The 20,208-nt window shown below is 41.0% G+C and overlaps 1 protein-coding gene across 2 annotated transcripts in view; it reads right to left on the bottom strand.

Moving 5' to 3' along the window:
• Positions 1 to 20,208, bottom strand: part of Eps15 (epidermal growth factor receptor pathway substrate 15) — a 102,823-nt gene that overhangs the window by 64,776 nt on the left and 17,839 nt on the right. For both annotated transcript variants that reach the window (XM_055628801.1, XM_055628802.1), the window contains exons 2-8: positions 18,547 to 18,588; positions 13,937 to 14,026; positions 13,056 to 13,103; positions 8,316 to 8,411; positions 5,648 to 5,713; positions 5,006 to 5,131; positions 1,584 to 1,643 (exon numbers count right to left, since the gene is read on the bottom strand). In XM_055628801.1, the coding sequence (XP_055484776.1) occupies positions 1,584 to 1,643; positions 5,006 to 5,131; positions 5,648 to 5,713; positions 8,316 to 8,411; positions 13,056 to 13,103; positions 13,937 to 14,026; positions 18,547 to 18,588 (528 nt within the window). The remainder of the gene's footprint in view (positions 1 to 1,583; positions 1,644 to 5,005; positions 5,132 to 5,647; positions 5,714 to 8,315; positions 8,412 to 13,055; positions 13,104 to 13,936; positions 14,027 to 18,546; positions 18,589 to 20,208) is intronic.

The following is a 20,208-nucleotide window of genomic DNA, read 5'->3' as shown; positions in this document are numbered from 1 at the left end:
GCACTAACCACAGCACCGTATAATAATTTACACACCACGCTTCCCTTCGTAAATTGCAAAAGCTAACCCTGACCTGTGGATCCACACTACGTGGGCATCAGAATTTCCTGGACGGCTTAGTAGATCTGTAATTGTAATTTCAGGATCAGCAAAGCTGGCACTGGGCCAGAGAATCTCCATTTCTAACAAGTTCCCAGGTTACTCTGGTGCTGTGTATCCAGGGATAGCCAAACCAAGCCTTTTCCACACTAGACAAAAACAAGAATTAAATGTGGTCTGAAAACAGACGGACTCTGTCTCCAGACAGGGTGGACGCACCACTGCCAGTCAAATTGACAGTGTAGGTAGTATTAGATTGGCACTTTGCTAAGAGGGAGAAGTGACTAGCGTGCATAGAAAGTCAGCATTCTGTTACAGACGGAAGTCATTTCCTGGAAAAGCGGACACTAAACAAAACAGAACCAAAAGATGGCAGCTTGCCATCTGCTGCCAACAGACAACAGTTTTTTCTAAAAGTTAACAGTTAGTAATTGGCCTGAGAGATGGCTCAGCAGTTAAGAGCACTGCCTGCTCTTCCAGAGGACCCGAGTTCAACTCCCAGCACCCACATGGCAGCTCACAACTGTCTGTCACTCCCTTCGAGGGGATGCACATAAAATAAAAATAAACTATTAAAAAGTTATTAATTTCATGAGTCCTAACAAAACTAAAGCCAAGTTTTTGTTTGTTTGTTTGTTTTCACTAAACTATTAAAGGCGAGCAGCAGAGCTTTAGCACTGCTGGATCATGACCTTGTCTTATTAGACTGTACTTTATCCTAAAGGAACACTGCAACTGAAACAAACAGCAACCAGAGCAAACGATGCCTCCCCGCCCCCGCCCCACCTGCCCCCATGTGTGCATGGGAACAGAGAAATGCCAGTTGTCAAGCTGGCATACACTAGAGTGCACATACATGGAAACACGCTAAACTAAACAGCTATTAGGACACCTTTTTATTGACAAATAAAATCAGCCCAGGCTGTGGTGGTGGTGGTGGTGGTGCACACCTTTGATTCCAGCACTTGGGAGATAGAGGCAGGTAAATCTGAGTTCAAGGCCAGCCTGGTCTACAGAGCAAGTTCCAAGACAGAGCTACACAGAGAAACCCTATCTCAAAAAAAATAAAAACAAAAAACCAAAGTCGATTACTTACTTAATTAAAATAAAATACAATTGTAACAAACAAACCTGAACTTTACACAGGGTGAGAGGGAAAGAAAGGACTTAGCTCAGAATTACATCAACTCCTGACCTTCTTTAGGAGTGTTTTTCTCTTTGTGTTTTAAGCAATGTTAACTGTCAGTGGGCTTCAGATCAATCTGAAGGGTTATTAACATCCATCATCCTATGGTACATTAACCAAGTACAGTAAGGATAAATTGAAATGGGAAATATTTCCCAAGGCAGGTGACACACTATAATTTAAGCACGTAGGAAGCTTGTAAGCTCAAACCTGTTTTAATAAAGATGTTAGGACGTGTGGGTGTGGGAAGGTTATCTTGAAATAAGATTTTACACTTTAAGAATGTTTAGTTACTTACAACTGCAAATTCATCTCTGTCAAGCTTCCCGTCATGATCAATATCACTCAACTCCCAAACCTTAAAAAGAGAAGTGAGAACAATTAATGCTGTTTTAGTTTATGTGCTATTTAGGGACAGGACGAGAAAGTACACTAAGGGAATATGATAATGCCTGATGCCAAGTATCTTTTTTTTTTTCCACAATTTATTCATTATATATTGCGATTGAAGCCCTCTCCCTCATCTCCTCTCAGTTCCACCCTCCCTTCCTTCCTCCCCGCCCCACATCCTCTTCCTCTAGTCTACTGAAAGGTGGGTGGGTGGGGGGTGTCTCTCCTTTGCCATCTACCTATAGCTTGTCAGGTCTCATCAGGACTGCTGGATCCTCTTCCTTGGTGGCCTGGGAAGGCTGCACCCACAGAGGTAAGTGATCGAAGAGCAGGTAACCAAGTTCATGACAGAGGCAGCCCCTGCTCCCCTTACTCAGGAACCCACATGGAAACTGAGCTTCATCTAAGCAGAGGGCCTAGGTCCTCTCCACGCATGGTCCTACCTTGGTGCAGTATCAGTCTCTGCAGGACCCTGCTGGGCCCAGATTTCTAGCTTTGTTGGTCTCCTTGTGGGGCTCCTGTCCCCTCCATGACCTTCTACCACACACACACACACCCATTGTAGCCAAAATCTGGAAACAACCCAGATGTTCCTCAATGGAGGAATGGATGTATAAATTGTACATTTACACAATGGAATACTACTCAACTATTAAAACAAGGAAATCATGAAATTTGCAGGTAAATGGTGGGAACTAGAAAAGATCTTCCTGAGTGAGGTAACCCAGAAAGAGAGGCATGGTATACACTTACTTATAAGTGGACATTAGCCGTATAATATAGGATAGCCACACTAAAAATCTACAGAACTAAAGAGGCTAAACACTAAGGAGGACCCGAGGGAGGATGCTTAAATCTTACTCCGAATGGCAAACAGGATAGACACCAGAAGTGGTGGAAGAGAGGAAATAGGAATGCAGGTCTACTATAGAGGGTCCTCTGAAAGGCTCCACCCAGCAAGGGATCAAAGCAGATGCTGAGACTCACAGACAAACTTTGGGCAGAGCACAGGGAGTCTTATGGCTAAGTATCTTAAAAGGAATCTGGGCTTTGTCTTAATTGCATGGGAAGTTACTAGAAGGTTAGTTTAAAGCAATAAAATAAGAATACTCAAAGTTTAGGAATCTCACACCAACCATACAATAGAGAAAAGGTTGGAAACAATATTAGAAAATAGCTTTTAATAATTAGTATTTGATGGGTGTGATGGCGCATGCTTTAGTCCCAGTACTCAGGAGGCAAGGCAGGTGGATATGCGTTCAAGGGCAGCATGGACTATAAAAAGTTGCAGGGTAGCCTGAGCTACACAGAGAAACCATCTCAAAAACCAAACAAACAAACAACCAAAGCAGTATTTATGAGCCCTCGTGACGCAGGGGTGGTGGCACAAGCTTTTCTGGCAATGTGACGATCGTCATCGCCATCACCACCATAGCACCTAACGTTCTGGAGTTTGTAACAAGTGCTGCATCAAGTACATCACATACGCCATCACACTAAACCCCTGCACTCTGTCAAGGAAGGAGGATAGCCAGCAGTCTTCCTAAGGACCTCCCCAAGATCACTTAACTAAGAAGCAGGGCAGCAGGGATTTGACCCCTGTGGCTGTTTTCTCAAGGGATTATGGAGAGATCTGAGAGTTTAAAGAGAGTAGTTACAGTTTAAAACATGAAGGAAGAAAGGAGAGAAATTATATTGGAAATAGCACAAAAATGATGAGTAGGGAGAAACCCAGATACGATTAGTGATCATGAATTTTATTAGCATTTCTTAAAAGCCCATATGCAACAAAAGAGAAAGCAGACAATTAGCATTTGCAAAATTGAGTTTTTAGTAAAATCAAAAACTTAACAAAGTTAAAAAATTAAAGTCTTAAAAGCATTTAGGAAAAGAGACCTAAATAGGGATTATAGGGAATTTATGATTTTTGAAGAACAATGTGGAAGAAGAGATAGGAACAAAGGATTATGGATGAACACACACAAGCTGAATAAAGAAAAACAATTTCTGAAGACACTAAGATACAGCTTTACTCTCACAAGCTGCAAAAAGTCATGGAGATGATGGTGATGGTGGCTCTAAGAAACATCACCATGCTTAACATTACTAGCTGAACACAGAATCTGTGAACTACATGGGCAGGGTGGGTAGCTCAGGTAAGTATGTGTCATGCAAGCATGAGGGATAAGGATAAGGAAGAACATGCCTCAAAAACAAAACACAAAAATAAGTAAGAAAATAAGAAAGCACAGCGAAGTAGAAAGTTGCTGGCGAGCAACAGCTGAGGCACCCCCATGTACACACAGGTGCAGGCACACACACAGAGAAGAAAAAAACTTTTTTGTGGTACAAACAAAACTCAAAAACTGACAGAAGGGGCTAGCTTGACAGCTTAGCAGGTAAAGGAGGTTGCTGCCAAACCCAGCAACCTAAGCTCTATTCCCAGGACCCACCGCGTGGAAGGAGCTAACCAATTCCCTCAAGTTGTCCCTGAATCTTCACATTGGCCTACTGTGGCATACACCCAACACATACACACGCACACATTAGTTATAATGAAATTTTTAAAAGACAGAGGGGAAGTAAAGGAGTCTGAGATTAAAAAATTAAAGTTTTAACGAACATTTAGGGAAAAAAATTTGAGAAGCCTAGTCAGAAAGCAAAACTTATGATCTCATCTATTCCTTTAAACAAGACCCTGTGATACACAGGCTGAGGCAGAAAACACAAAATACAAATGGTCTGGGCCTGGAGAGATGGCTCAGCAATTAACAACATTTGCTGCTCTTCCAGAGGACCTAAGTCCCAGCACCCACATGGTGGCTCACAAGTTCTTGTCCAAAGGGTCCCACACCCAGTCTCCATACCACGGGCACCTGCACTCATACGTGCACACATAATTTAAAATAAAATAAATCTTTTAAAAAAGATACAGATGGTCCTCAGAACTTATTAAACCAACTAGATCATTCAAGTACACATGCACAGAAAGACAGACCTGCTAGTGGACTTACGTATCTAACTAACTGCAACCACTCATTTTATGGGAATAACTAAAACCTGAAACACAAGGTCAATAATTTACATGTTACAAATACAGAAAATTCTGTACTGACACAACTTTAATAAGATCTGTGTGTATATTAAACAATGAGCCCTTAGTGCTCCTGGTAGGTATAAAATTAGAATATACAATAAACTGCATCTAGTACAACACTGTAACCCATGAGGCTCAGGCACGAGGTTCACGAGTTCTAGGCCAGCATGAGCGACACATTAAGTAGGTCTCAAAACAAACAAAAAAATCACATTTAAAGTTTGCTAGCTTACTCTGCCAAGGATTTCCACAGGTAACTTAGAGTTGAGCAACACTGGCTTTACTTTATCACCGGACAAAAATCCATCCACTGGGCTTAAACTGTCAAAAATTGCATCATATTTGGCTTTATCTTCAGACTATAATATGAAAAAAAAGACAAGTTAAATAACCATGAAAAAATTTAACTGCACATATAAAAATCAAATCCTCAAATATCAGGTATAATTTTTAAGCTAAAACACTTAAGAAAAAAACATTTTCATCAAAATACATTAAATAATTTCTAAGTGTCTCTACTGCAGACTAGCAGGAACATTATCTTTACTTTTCTACTGTCCAGTTAGAATTAAACAATCTCAGACAGAATGCTTTGAGGAGCACTAGTCCATTCAAACAGACTCACAGCAAGAAAGCAACTTTTCTAAGACACATCAGTGGTGATTTTTTATCTTTTAATTCAAAGAAAGAAAATGTTTAAAAGTTGTCATGAAATGGCTAACAGCGAAAGCATTCCTCAAGATTTTCAATTTCAGTATTTTCCCTACACTCCTTGAACATGTATATGAAAGCCCAATGCAGAACAACGTATTTTGAGTGTAGGAAGAAAAGGTATTTAGTGTAGGAAGCGAAGGAGATGAAAGTAGCGTACGTACCTTTACGGCCCACGGGAGCTCAGCCGCTGAGATCCCACGGGTGAGCGAAGGACTACTGGAGTCATGCTAGAAAACACAGAACAGTGACCTGGGAAGGCTTCATACCAACAGTCAACGAAGAAAATGTGGTTTTGCGTTTAAGGACGTGTATAAAATGTGGGATATCAACACTACTTTCCTTTAATTAGACCTTCATCTACTGTTCACTGAAATAAAAACATTTTCAATTTGCCAAACTATTTTATAGTGGAATACCGAAAACATAACTGTAGAATTTCTACAACAACTGAAAGTAATAAACATCTGATCTGAATGTTAACATCCTTACAACCTTTTGATGACCTTTTTCCAGTATTATTTAAGAAAAGCAGACTAGAAGAGCTTGTTTAACCCTTGCAAGTTACCTGTTATGACACCCAGTGTCAGCACACTCAAGTTACTGTCCTTAGCTGGCTGAAGAGACAGGTGGCTATATTTGAAAACCCCCATATTATACCTAGGCAAAAATACTATGACACGTTTGTAGGTCGTGTCTAAACAGAGAGATAAAGACATTCTTAAAACTGAAGTTAGTAACCCTCTTTATTGCGTTATTTTATGTGCACAGGTATTTTGCCCACATGTACTACTTGCAGGCCTGGTGCCCACATACAGCAGAAAAGCAGGTTGGATCCCCACAGTCCAGAGATATAGACAGTTGTAAGCCACCATGTGGGTGTTGGGAATCAAGCCTGGATCCTCTGGAAGAAAAGTCAGCGTTCTTAACTGCTAAGCCAGTTCATTAGGCTCCTAAAGTTAAGAAAAACCTTAATACTTCTAAAATATTAAAAAAAAAAGGGGGGGGGGAGTAGGAGATGCCTCAGTGATAAAACACATGCCCAGTAGGCGCAAGGCCCTCGTTTAGCTCCAGAAACAACAAAATTATTTTTTAAAATTAAATTAAAACAACAGCTATTAAATTTCTGAAAAGGTTTGGGTGGAGAACATATATCATATATAAAAAGTTTCCCAAACAATGATAATCAAAACATTGAAAAATTAGCACAAAGATAAACATCAATAAATAAGAACAGAAAAACATCAAAATGCATATGGCAATTTAGGGCATCGCTGATCTGTCATTTGAAATCGGTATGAAAAAAATTCAATATACTATATTATTAATATACTATATATTAATATAGCATATTATTCAATATACTATATTAATTCTATTTGGTAGCTATCATGAAAGACTGAATTTGAATCTATACTCACACCTCCATCAGGAATAACAAATATAGGGGAAAAAAAACAAGTTTTAGATTGACAATTTCTTTACATACGCAATTTTGCTGTGAGAGTAAAAAACATAACCAAGTAAAAACAAATGACAAACTGGAAGGGCATATGCACATGCTATGCTATGGAGAGTTGACTTTCTAATTTCTAAAGACCCTCTAGAATTTCGGAAGAAAAAGAATAATCCCTACAGAAAAATAGTCATCGTCTAAAAGTAGACATTTCTAGAAACCACTCAGTGTCTTAAAAACAAACTATACTCAGCTGGGTGGTGGTGCACGCCTTTAATCCCAGCACTTGGAGGCAGAGGCTGGTGGATCTCTGACTTCAAGGCCAGCCTGGTCTACAGAGTGAGTTCCAGGACAGCCAGCCAGGGCTACACAGAGAAACCCTGTCTCAGGAAAAAGGAGGGAAGGAGGGAGAGAGGGAGGGACAGATGGAGGAAGGAAGGACAGAAGGGAAAGAAAAATTAATCAATCTTACTCATAAACTAAAAAGACAAATGTAGACATTAAGAATAAGCCTGACTACAGTGTGCAAGCACATGCACAAGGAAACTGACATGCCAACAGATCACTGGCAGAAGTGAAATCACTCATGCAAAGCCTTTTTCTTATGTGCCCCAGGCAAGAAGCAGCTTTGGGCAGGAGGCCAGGCATCAAGGTAGAAGAACACATGACTGCTATCTGCTCTGCCCTGAGTGATAGAAGACCACCACCACCACTGTCTCTCTTTGCCATTGTCAGGGGTTACACGCAAAACCTTTTTATATTTCTGCATATGGAAAAATGGCATAAACAAAATAATTATTCATCGTAACATTTTTAAAGGGTATGGAATAAAATACATAAAATGCTTCCATTATAAAAATTTTAAATTCATATTTATATTTCTTATATGCACATATAACTCTGAATGACATAGAAAACTAGTAACAGCAGAGGTTACTAAGAAATAAAGCAGATAGGGATTAAAGCAAAAGGGAAAAAAAAAGAGTATGTTACTTTTTATTTCCAATCATGTGTACATTTTTTTAAGTGTGAATGTAGTGTGTGTTTGTGTATGATTCTGTGTGGAGGCTAGAGGTTGGCTTCAGGTGTTGCCTTCATCTGCTGTCCACTTTACTTACTTAGGCAGAACCTATCATGTTGCTCAGAGCTCACTGACTCCACCGGTTTAGCTAACCAGCATGCCCTTCGGCATTCCCTCTCACATCCTGAACTCTGGGGTTACAGGCAGGTCACTCTGCCCGTCCAGCTTTTACGTGGGCACTGGCGATCTAAGCTCCAGTCCCCATGCTTACAGGGCAAGCGTTTTATCCACTGGACCATCTCCCCAGCCCTACCTTTTCAATTAAACACATTTTACAAGTAAAATAATTTCTTACAAATCTTGGTGGAGGAACAGCCAGGTTCAAGCTACTCAGTGAAACTTCTAGTCCATTCTGGGCACAAGCCACAAGCCGTAGTGCAACGAAGAATTCCTGACAGAGAAAAGCATAAATGTTAGAAGCTTTTTTCCCCAATCGACCTTCTTCTAAACTTACTTTATGATCTGAAAATATAATTCACAGTTATTCCACAGAATTATACAGCAACAAATATAACAGTACATTTGCTTCAAAAACATTTGCTTTAAAATTGAGAAAAAAATGCATAAAGATTTTCCTAACATTATTATTTAAAAAGGTAATTTAAATAAACTATGGTACATAAAAGTAAAAACAGAATATTTATACTTTATTTTTTTAATTTTTATTTTTTTATATTAATTACAGTTTATTTACCCTGTATCCCAACTGTAGCCCCCCTCATTCCCTCCCAATCCCACCCTCCCTCTCTCATCTCCTCCCTGCCCTCTCTAAGTCCACTGATAGGGGCAGTCCTCCTCCCCTTCCATCTGACCCTAGCCTATCAGGTCTCATCAGGACTGGCTGCCATGTCCTCCTCTGTGGCCTAACAAGGCTGCTCCTCCCTGGGAGGGGGGGGGGAAAGTGAGGAGGTCAAAGGACCAGCCATTGAGTTCATGTCAAGAGATAGTCCCTGTTCCCCTTACTAGGGAATTAATCCACTTGGATACTGAGCTGCCATGGGCTGTGTCTGAGCAGGATTCTAGGTTATCCCCATGTATCATCCTTGGTTGGAGAACCAGTCTCAGAAAAGACTCCTGTGCCCAGATATATTTAGTCCTGTGGAGCTCCTGTCTCTCCAGGTCTTACTCACTCCCCCTTCTTTTATACGACTCCCTGCACTCTGCCCAAGGTTTGGTTATGAGTCTCAGCATCTGCTTTGCTGGTGGGAATGTAAACTTGTCCAACCACTCTGGAAATCTATCTGGCGCTTTCTCAGACAATTAGGAATAGTGCTTCCTCAAGATCCAGCAATACCACTGCTAGGCATATATCCAAAAGATGCTCAAGTGCACAACAAGGACATTTGTTCAACCATGTTGGTAGCAGCTTTATTCATAACAGCCAGAACCTGGAAACAACCCAGAGGTCCCTCAACTGAGGGATGGATACAGAAATTGTGGTACATTGGAATACTACTCTTCAATTAAAAACAAGGAAATCATGAAATTTGCAGGCAAATGGTGGGATCTAGAAAAGATCATCCTGGGTGAGGTATCCCAGAAGCAGAAAGACACACACAGTATATATCACTTATAAGTGGTTACTAGACCTAAAAGATAGGATAAAAATACTAAAATCTCTATACCCCAAAAAGCTAAACAAGAACGAGGACCCGTAGCAAGATGATCAATCCTCACTTAGAAAGACAAATGGGAGGGACATTGGAAGTAGAAGAAAACAAGATACAGGACAGGAGCCTACCATAGAGGACCTCTGAAAGACTCTACCTAGCAGTGTATCAAAGCAGATGCCAAGACTCATATTTACACTTTAAGAAATATTCAGTCTCACTAGAAAGTGCTGGTATTAACTGAGGGGCATTTGGGTGGGGAGCCTAACATGAGGGAACAAGTAGCTGTTGTCAAAAGTCATCTCTGGAATGGGAGAATTTTGAAGCTGGATCAGTGGGCCAAGAGTCAATCCCTGCTCTTCCAGAAGAGCTACGGAAAACAACTGGGCAGCATCTAAAATAACCTAAACTGCTTGACCAAAGGCCTCAATTCGAGAGTATTAAGTTAAGAACTGTGAAAAGGAGGAATTTGTTGGCAGCTGTTCTGAGTTAGACAGGGTTGAAACAGCAAGGTTTATACCCCACTTTCCACGCTAGGGCTGCTGCAGACACCGCTCTCACCATTTCCAGCCTCCCTCATTCTCACCTAGCCCTTCTTAGCTATTCCTAACCTTTTCTGACCTGGCAGCCATCTGCCCAGTTCAATACTTGCCTCTTGAAGGTTTTCAAGAGCCTCTCCTTGGGATTGGAAATGTAACTTGGTGGTAGAGTACTTGTCTCACACACATGAGAGACCCTTGGTTGTAGCTTTAGCAAAACTCTCTCTCTTTCTCTGTGTGTGACTCACTCACTCTTTCTCTCTCTCTCTTTCTGTCTTGCTCCATCTCACACTCTCCCTTTTTTCTAATTTACCTAAGAAGTTTCTGTGTAATTAGACTTCAGCTCTCACAGCTGAGAAACTACTTTCTAAATCACAAATAACCTCCTAGCTTCTTCATCCTCCTCACTGTCTTCGTAGCTCAGGCAAAGAAAAATGCTTCAAAGTTCTTCTCATGTACGTGGCATCATGAAGCATTCCTACTTCTCTGACTTCCCATGCCTCTTCTGTCGACGTTCTGTTTGTGCCACCAAGCTTTCAGTGCTGGGATTCTTCAACTACTTGGAAAGAATCAGATCCCTTTCCACAGTGCGGATGAGCTCTTTAGTGAAGTAATTCTCCAGTAAGTTCTAGCTCTGCGACTTAAAGCTGCAATGTCATGAGCAAATTAAATGAAAATTGTTCCCTAAAAGGAGGACAACCTAATACTATCTACTCTGCAATGTATTTGGAGTAATGAAATAATTCTATTCTGTAGGAAGAAAGCACCAAGTGTCATTTCTGTCATACAAATTCAATCCTGGGTGCTTTTCTTTTTTTCAGAAGATAATCCAAACAGTATTGTCTTTGGGCTGGGGAGATGGCTCTGTGGATAGTGCTTGCCCTCTAAGCATGAGGACTGAAGTTCCGGTCTCTAGAACACACATAAAGCTTCATGCAGCAGTGCTCACGTAATCCCAGCATGCTACGGATAGCTGAGCGGTGGGGAAGGAGCCTGTACAAGCTTACGGCCAGCTAGCCTGGCATATGCAGCAGAAACGACAAAGAAACCCTGCCTCTATCAAGGTTGAGTAAAGACTGACACTTGACCTCTCAGGGCATACAGGGCTCTGTACTCAGACATACACATGAACATGCACACACAAATACATAGTAAACAAACACTTAAAAATAGGCCATTGCTCTCGTTTTCGTCTTATATGCCCACACACATACACCAAGCCCACACACTAAGGCGTGGATGGTGTTAACTCTAGGAGGCAGGGCCTACATAGGTCCCTGAGGGTGAGCCCTTGAAGAAAAAATTGGGACCCTGGCCCTTTCTGCTCTTTGTCCTTCTCAGCAGCAGTGAGGTGAGCAAGTTTTCTTTCACACGGCTTTGCTGTTCTGCTTCAGCACAGACCCAGAAACAACGCAGCCAAAAGACTATAGGATGGAACTTCTGTAACCATGAGAAAACATAAATCTTTCTTCAAAAGCCAAAACAAAACACTGTGCCTTCAATGTAAACTCAAACTTCAACAGCAGACCCATGTGCCTAGCAACCTGGGTGTAACAAAGACAACTCAAATTCACCCCATGTGCAGGACTACCAGCAAAGAAGTATTATATCATCAACTCCTAAGGAGAATTACAACAGTGTCACCTCTGCACTTATAAAACCTGGCTCTCACCGCAACAAATATTTGCTGTACCTGAGCACCCCTATGTCCTCGATGCCTTGAACTGGCCCTTCTAGTCCAATGAGGACTACCATACTCTGATCCTGAAACTCTTGACTAAGAGAATGGGTGTTCTTGAGGCTAGAGAGATGACTTAGCCATTGAGAGCATTTGCTGCTCTTCCAGAGGACATGGGTTCGATTCCTAGCACCCACATGGTAGTTCACAGCTCTAATTCCAGTCCTAGGGGATCCAATGGCCTCTTCTGACCCTTGAAGGCACCCGGCAGGCATGTGGTACAAGAACATCCGCACCATGCAGGTGAAACATCCACATGCATGAAGTCATTTTCACATAAAAGAGGCTGGGCATTTTAACTGTCATCTAATTATTATTCTCCTCCTCCTCCTGGTTTGACCTTGTTTTAGCTATGCTCATAGGGAACATGAGCTTTCCACAGTGAGTGCTAAGCAAGATTATCAGGACAAAGCAAACTTTCAACAAGTCAAACATATGCATGGTATTCCACACCTTTGGCTATGACTACTTTCATATATTTATAGGTTAGAGTGTACTTTAAGCTTGTAAACCACTTTTTGGTTTATAGATAAGAAATAAAACCTACACAAGTATTCAGGTTGGATTAGCCCAAAGACTCCTTTCAAAGGTGTGAGCTTATCAACAGTAACACTTACTTATAAAGCCAATGTTTACTTATGAGCTTGTATACTCAAGACATTTAATTAATAAAATTAAAATTTTATAAATGTATAAAATTTTATTAATTTAATTAATTAATACGACGAGCAAAGTCTTTCTGTAGGAGATATATGCTTCAAAAAACAGTATGTCACCAAACTTCAGCAATCAGATAGCTAAATGTTCAGTCCTTAGAAATGCTTTCAATGGAGCCGGGCACGGTGGCACACACCTTTAACCCCAGTACACAGAAGGCAGAGGCAGGCAGATCTCTTGAGTTCAAGGCCAGCCTGGTTTACAAAGTGAATCCAGACAAACAGGGCTACACAGAGAAATCTTGTCATGAAAAACCAAGATACACACACACACACACACACACAGAGAGAGAGAGAGAGAGAGAGAGAGAGAGAGAGAGATGCTTTCAGGAACCCATGGTCTTGAAAAACTAATTTTGAGCTTTAAAAAAATCTGCTAATTTTTATTTCAAATTAGCCAAAAAGTAATTCAAACAAATCTCTCAATCTTACTTGTTTGTTCAGGACACCTTTGCCATCTGTGTCGGCTAAATCCCAAATCTGAAATTTAGGGGAGGAAGAAGAATCAATCTCTCCATATATTTTAACAAAAGTCATTTAGAAGATAAATTAAATCCCTGTAATTTATAACTTCATGTCTATGTAAACAGATCTAAGAACCATTAGAGATCATTCAGTGCAACTCTTTCACAGAGGCATGAAGGCCCAGGTTAGGAGATCTGGCGTAAGAACGTTAAAGGAATGAGGGAAAATTAAACCCAAGTTCCAAGTTCTAGCCAAATGCCCTTTCACTAGCCCAGGGTTTAACTCTGAGTCAAGTGTTATCTCCTGAAACATACTACCCTAATTTGCATTCTTACTAAGATGGATTTTTTTTCCCTATGGAAGGTTAATGTTTATCTGTAAATTATAACCTTATTAGTATTGAATATTCTTCAAAAATGTTATTATGTATCAATATACTATACAACAGTTTGGCAAGAGAGGGGCTTTTCACCTCTGTTCTTTCCAACCTCTCACTCCACTTTGCACACTAAACAGAGGCAGCTTTATAAAAGCAGCAAGCATAGGTCCAATTGTTCGAGTGGGTAACAAGGTTCCTACTCAGTGCTGTATCTCCCCACAATATTCAAATGGACAATTACTTTCTCATTTCATCCTAGTCAAAAGTAATGTTTCTCAAGTGCTCAACATTACCTTAATTTTCAAAAGAATAAATTACTACACCATGACACCCCATCCTGTTACTATAATTGCTTCTATGACTCAGTTCTAACTTACATCTTTCTTGACTGTAGCCTTCTGAATTTATTTGCAGTTCCACTACGCTTCTACATATTCATTATAGTCTAGTTATAATAAACACATACTACCTTTCCGAGAATCAAGTCTGGAAGCCCCGATTTTTTCAGGAACACAGCCGCATCTGAAGCCAACACCCTTCCAGTATTGCCCGTATCAACCTGAAAAGATAGAAACAGGAAGCCAACACTAAAACACAAAATCAAAATTACCATCACTTCTCTGTGTCCCCTCCCTACCTTAGAAACTGGAACCAGAATCCTGCTAACAAGGGCAAGGACCCTTCAGAGCCTTGTCAGAATGGTACCATCTAGAGAGGAGTCAATTTGCAAAATACGTGTCTATTAAGTCTAGTATACAAGTAAAATTCAAGCTCAGGAAAAGTGAATGAGTAGAGTCAGACACGAGCACGGATCCTCTAACTCCACATTTTTTATGACTGTCATTTAAATGCCAATATAAGAACCAAGTACTTCCTGGAGGTCCTCTGACAAACTAGAATGGCTGTGTATGTTATCTAACTCTGTAAATGTTTTAAATCAAGTGCTTTTATATCCACTCTTAGAAACTGTAATACTTAAAAGAATCAAGGTAGTATTAGCTCTAAACCCAGCAGCAAGTCATAACAACCATTAAAAGATTGTTTAGTTTTACAGTACGCCAAGAGAAACACATCATTTTCACTGATGGGGAATTTCCGTTACGACAGAATGAGGTCACAACAAACAAGAGAGGAAAAACCCTCATTTTTGTAAAGACTTCCTAAATTTCTATTTGTAAATATGAATAGTAAATCTTAACAGGTCGTGGGAAAGGAAATATTATACTAGGATATTCATAAACTAGCTGTGTTTCTAGTTTAAAGACTTTTACTGTAAACACTCAAAGTATTCTACACAGCCCAGTAGCAGCATAGCAACAAAACAAACAAACAAAAAAGCTTTCAAAGGCTGATTCCTGCAAACGGCTCTTGGCTATAAACTACACTCTAGAATCGATGTCTTCCAGTGGGTTTCATAGCCTCACAAAAGATTTTGCATTTCAACACTTAAAAGAATACAGACTTCTGTGCATGTATGAAGCCTTGTGTTCAATTCTCAGTCTACTAAAAGAAAAATACAAAGCAGACACTATACATGTCTTTCTAAAAATTACTTTGTGTGTGTGTAGTGTTTTGCCTGCACATTCAACTATCTGTGTACCACATATATGTGCAGTGCCAACATAGGCTAGAAGAGGGTACTGGATCCCCTGGAGCTGGAGTTATAGATGGTGTTGAGCCACCGTGTGAGTGCTGGGAATTGAACCAGGTCCTCTGGAAAAGCAGCCGGTGTTCCTACCTACTGGGCATCTCTCTAGTCCCAGCTCAAGCGTCTTTAATCCCAATACTTGGGAAGAGGTAAGAGGACTGGGAAGTCAAGGCACACTTCCATTACACAGCAAGTTTCAAGGCCAGTCTGGGCCGCATAAAATTCTGTCTCAATAGCCAGGCATGGTGGTTGTGGACCCCTTTAATCCCAGCATTCCACAGGCAGGGCAGAAGCAGACAGATCTCTGAATTCAAGGCCAACCTGAACTACAGACTGAGTTTCAGAACAGCCAGCCAGGGCTACACAGAGAAACCTTGTCTCAAAACAAACAAACAAAAAAGATCCCATCTAAAAAAAGGGAGAAAAGTACTCCCATACAGAACTTTTAGACTATACTAGTAAACTGAATTAGGCCTCTGGCCTCTCTTTAGCCTGGAAGCTGATCTACTGTACCAAAGCAAACTCCTGACATAAGACAAGCTGAAAAAGAATTACACAGGAGTGAACAAATTGTTTACAGTTTAGTGGTGCTTATTATTTGGAATGCTATTGGAATTTTGTGGTTTTGGGCATCAGAGTTGAGCTTAAGGTTTCCCCTATGTAGACACTCGACCATGATGAGCACACACTGGGCTGTGTTACCCAGCCCTCTGCTGGTACTGTTTTATTTATTTTTTAAAAGACAAGGTCTTACTCTGTTGTAGGCCAGCTCTGCACTACCTGATTCAAGTGATCCTCCTGCCTCGCCTTATATTTTTCTTTCTTCATTTCCCTTCTTTTTCTGTTGTTTTGACGGCTGGGGGGTCTTTTAAAATATTTTTAAAATTATTTCTGTGTGTGTGTGATGAGGACGGGGGCACGGCCTGTGTAGGGGCCTGAGGATAACTGTTGAGAGTCTATTCTTTCCTCGTACCACGCACTGAGGAGCAAGCTCGGGGCACCAGGACTGGACAGCAGACACCTTTACCTGAGCAGTCGTCTCACAAGGCCTCTCCCTATTCTTTCTCATCTTTTTGTTTTGTCTTTGGTTTTTGCTCCAAGAGTCAAGGCTTCTATGTGGCCCAGGCTGACCTTATACTCTCGAGACCCTCCCACCCCCATCTCCACTTCCCAAGTGCTGGAATCAGAGGCACACCACAATGCCCAACTCTTTTTTTTACAGACAGTCTCTTCTGTAACCCAGGCTAGCCTCAAACTCATGACATTTTTCTTAGCCTCTTGAGTGTCAGATTACAGACACCATGTGTCACCACCTGCCTGTCATGGTTTAGGTCCCAGTTTCCTTCCTTTTACTGAGACAGGGTTTCATGTATGTAGCCCAGCCTGCATCAAACTCCAATGTAACTGCAGATGCCCTGATCCTGCCTCGGCCTCCCAAGTTCTAGGATCAAAGGCATGTGGTACACCTCCTAGGGAAACCTCAGGAATCACCCCCCCCCCAGGACAGAACTTGGGACAGCTTGTTCAGAGCATACTAAATAAGCAGTCTACCAGTACGGTACATCCTCAGCTCAAAATGTGTGAAAAAATGACTTTTCTTTCCTTCTTAGGCTATTTCAAGTAGGAGCCACTTTAGTAAACCAAATAAAACACTTTCCAATAGGACCTGATTTCTTTGATCTATCATATACCAAAACGATAACAATATAATCACAGAGTCAACAATTTCTTTGCCTTTTTAAAGGGTGTAATGTGATTAACCAAATATATAACACAAGGCCATATTTAGGAACACTTCTCTTTCATTCTGAAAAAGCTATCTGTAAATAATAGTGACACTCCTAGAAAAAGTGGGCATGGGTTGGGGAAACAAGATGGCTCTGTCAGCCTCAGGACAGTTCAGATACCCCAATTCTGATGCCCTGAAGGCTTTAAAGCATAACTGAGGACCTGGGTTTGAATCCCAGAACTCAAGTAAAAGCCTGGGTGTGGTAGTGAACTACAATTCCAGCAAGGGTGAAGTGGGGTTCAGAAACGGGTGGATCCCAGGAGCTCAATGGCCACTTAGCTTAGCCTGTTTGGTCAAAGACTCAGCAAAAGAGACCTTGTCTCAAACAAAAGATGGAGGGCACCCGAGTAAGGATACTTCTTTAACCTCCACATTCACACACATATGTACATAGCACATACAAGGAAAGAAAACTGGCCTACTATCTGGTTTTATAAAGTCCCACCATCACAAGTAGTAAGAGAAGGGCTTTATCTAAAAACTTTAGCACATCTGGGGAAAACTCAATTCTAATTCCCATGTACAACTCGGAAATATGGTGGAAAGAATTTCTAAGGTTTAGATCCTAACCTAAAGCCAAAAGAACAGGTAAGAAAAGTTTAAAAGTTCAATCAATAACCAGCCATGAAGCTAGGAATGACAGCAAGAACCTGTAATCCTAACACTTCAGAGGTCGAGGTAGGAGGAGCCACAGTTCAAGGCCAGCCTCTGCTACACAGCAAATCTGAGGCTAGATTGGGCTGGAATGATACCTTGTCCTCACCCCATCTGAAAAAGATTACAGGCATGACGGTATATACCTGCAGTCCCAGCAATGGGGGGGGCCCAGAAAGGATGGTAACCTAGGAAAATCTTAAGCTCTTGGTCCTCTTGCTTCCTCCATTAAGTGCTAGGATTAACAAATTATCACCACATCTGGTTTTTGTATTCTAAACTTTATAGCTGAATGTTTCCCTGAGTAATTAACTATCAACGTCCTTGATACACGTTTTGTTTGATTTGTTCTGCAGCACTGGGAATTAAACCGAGGGCTCTGTGTGTGCTGAGCATGTCATCTCAAAGAGCTCCACCCTCAGCCCCGCGCTCAATCAGTGTGTGTGACAGCCATGTTCCCTGTCTTCACCTCACACCCCATAACCTCAGCACTAGAGGCAGGAGGGCTGTGACAAGGCAGACTACACTCCAAGCCAGCCAGACAACAGAGCAAGGTCTTACCAAACCACCAAACAAACCACACAGAACAGCCATTTCTATTTGGCTTACACATTAATGTGGATACTTATATCTGGATGAATATATCTAATGTTCTATTGATTTTTTTAACATAGATATTTAAGGTAATTAAATTCTCTTTCTTTTTTCTGAGAGCTAATACCTAGTATTTGGTGTATGCCTGTAATCTCAGCACCCTAGAGATTAAGGTAGGGTTATTTACTAAAAGGCCAACAGAGAGCACCTAGCAGGACCCTCTCAAAAACAAACAAAAACAGTATCAAGTACTCAGAGTCAGAGGCTGAGGCCCAAAAAGCTGAAAGCACGACACATCAACGCTCTCTAATGACTGCTCATCTACACGCACATAATCCACAATGGATAGCATATTCTGTGTTCAATTCAGAATATAAATATAATAAAATCTTACCTGTCTATAGTACTTTTCATATACAGGATTCCCACTTGACAACTAAAATAAACAATAAATAGTAATTATATTTTATTCAATAACTCCTTATGATACATTTGGTATTCATTCAAAAGATGTTTGAGAAACAAAGACAAAAAGATAAAAACATTATTCATTTCAGAAAGATTGGGATTTTGGGGGGTTTTGGGTTTGGTTTTTTTGGGTTTTTTTTTCCATTCTTCTTTTTTGGAGACAAGGAGGAGAATGAATAAACCGTCATAGGGTAACAAAGAATCAGAAAAACAAGAATCTAAGGTTTTTGTTCATGCATAATTCTACCCAGAAGCCTAACACATAAGGAAAGTGGGTTTAAAGCTCTCTTCAAAATGTCTATCCTCCACCCGAGTACCCAAGGCATTAAAATAAATTCAGAATCTACAATAAAGGAATCGGCAGTGGGCTGAGGGATGCAGTATGGTACGAAAGCACTTGCCTAGCATATAATAAGGCGTACTTATGAGCACAGCACCACAACAAACAGCCTGGGGTGCTGATGATGATCTGATGTCACCAGAGCTGAATTGCTTATATGCAGGCAGTGCCACTCACTTCACAGCCCAGTTCAAAGGGCTCCTTGTCCAGCTGATGAACATCTGAAAGGCTCATCGGAAAGGCAGCCCAAGAGGGCCAATGCAAAAGCTCAGGTTTGCCTGTACAGGAATGTGGAACAATGTTCTGGACAAAGAAGGGCATCTAAGAAGAATTAAGGAGTGACAGGAAAGCAAGAACACAAAATTATGAAAGGAAGAAATGGGGTGACTGTACTTAGAGGTAACATATGTGCAGGCAATTAACAACCACATCTGTACAAAACCGGAGGAAGTATGGACATGATGGTGCATGCCTGTGTACCCAGTTGATGCTGGTCTGACATATAAGCACACGCACGCACGCACGCACGCACACACAAAGGGGGAAAAAAGAAGTTATGAACAAGAGATAACAGTGTAACATTTTGTAAAAGTCAATTTATAAAGGGCACCATCCATCTGCTATAGTAGACACTATACATGAAAGTAGTAAGGATAAAAGGGAGACAAATTCAAAAGTGATAGTATATGTGTGTGTTTGTGTATGTGCATGTGAGAGAGACAGAGAGAGAGAGCTGACAGTACTTACTAAGAGGTGAGAGAGAAGAGGAGCATGGGTAGAAATACCCATATACACAGTATGGAATATATACTGTATATAAATCAATATATACTCAAAGATATAGTATGTGTATACCAAGCCTGTACACATATCCTGAGGTTTAGTTCTTTGGGACAGTTCTTTCTCTGTTTAGCAGCTCTGGCCGACCCGGAATTTGCTTTGTAGACCAGGTTGGCCTCAAACTCACAGAGATCCACCTGCCTCTGCTTCCCGAGCACTGGGATTAAAGGCGTGTGCCACCAGTTTCAGAGTTCACTTGCCAGAGAATCAGGATACAAACTGCAAATACCACCGTGTCCCTGAACATGCCCAGAGGTTGCCCAGGACAATCTTGATTCACAGTCTGTTGTCCTAGCAGTCACGCAAGTCATTGCTATTGTCTCAGATTTCTCATTTTACAAAAATCAACTACTGAGCATCTTACCCAGGGTCCTCCTTCTAGCTCAGCTTCTTTAGGTGTACAGATTT

The sequence above is a fragment of the Psammomys obesus genome, unplaced genomic scaffold (assembly GCF_907164565.1).
Source record: "Psammomys obesus unplaced genomic scaffold, mPsaObe1.curated_primary_1811, whole genome shotgun sequence".
Classification (NCBI taxonomy): Eukaryota; Metazoa; Chordata; class Mammalia; order Rodentia; family Muridae; genus Psammomys; species Psammomys obesus.
This window is presented reverse-complemented; position numbering and strand designations above follow the sequence as displayed.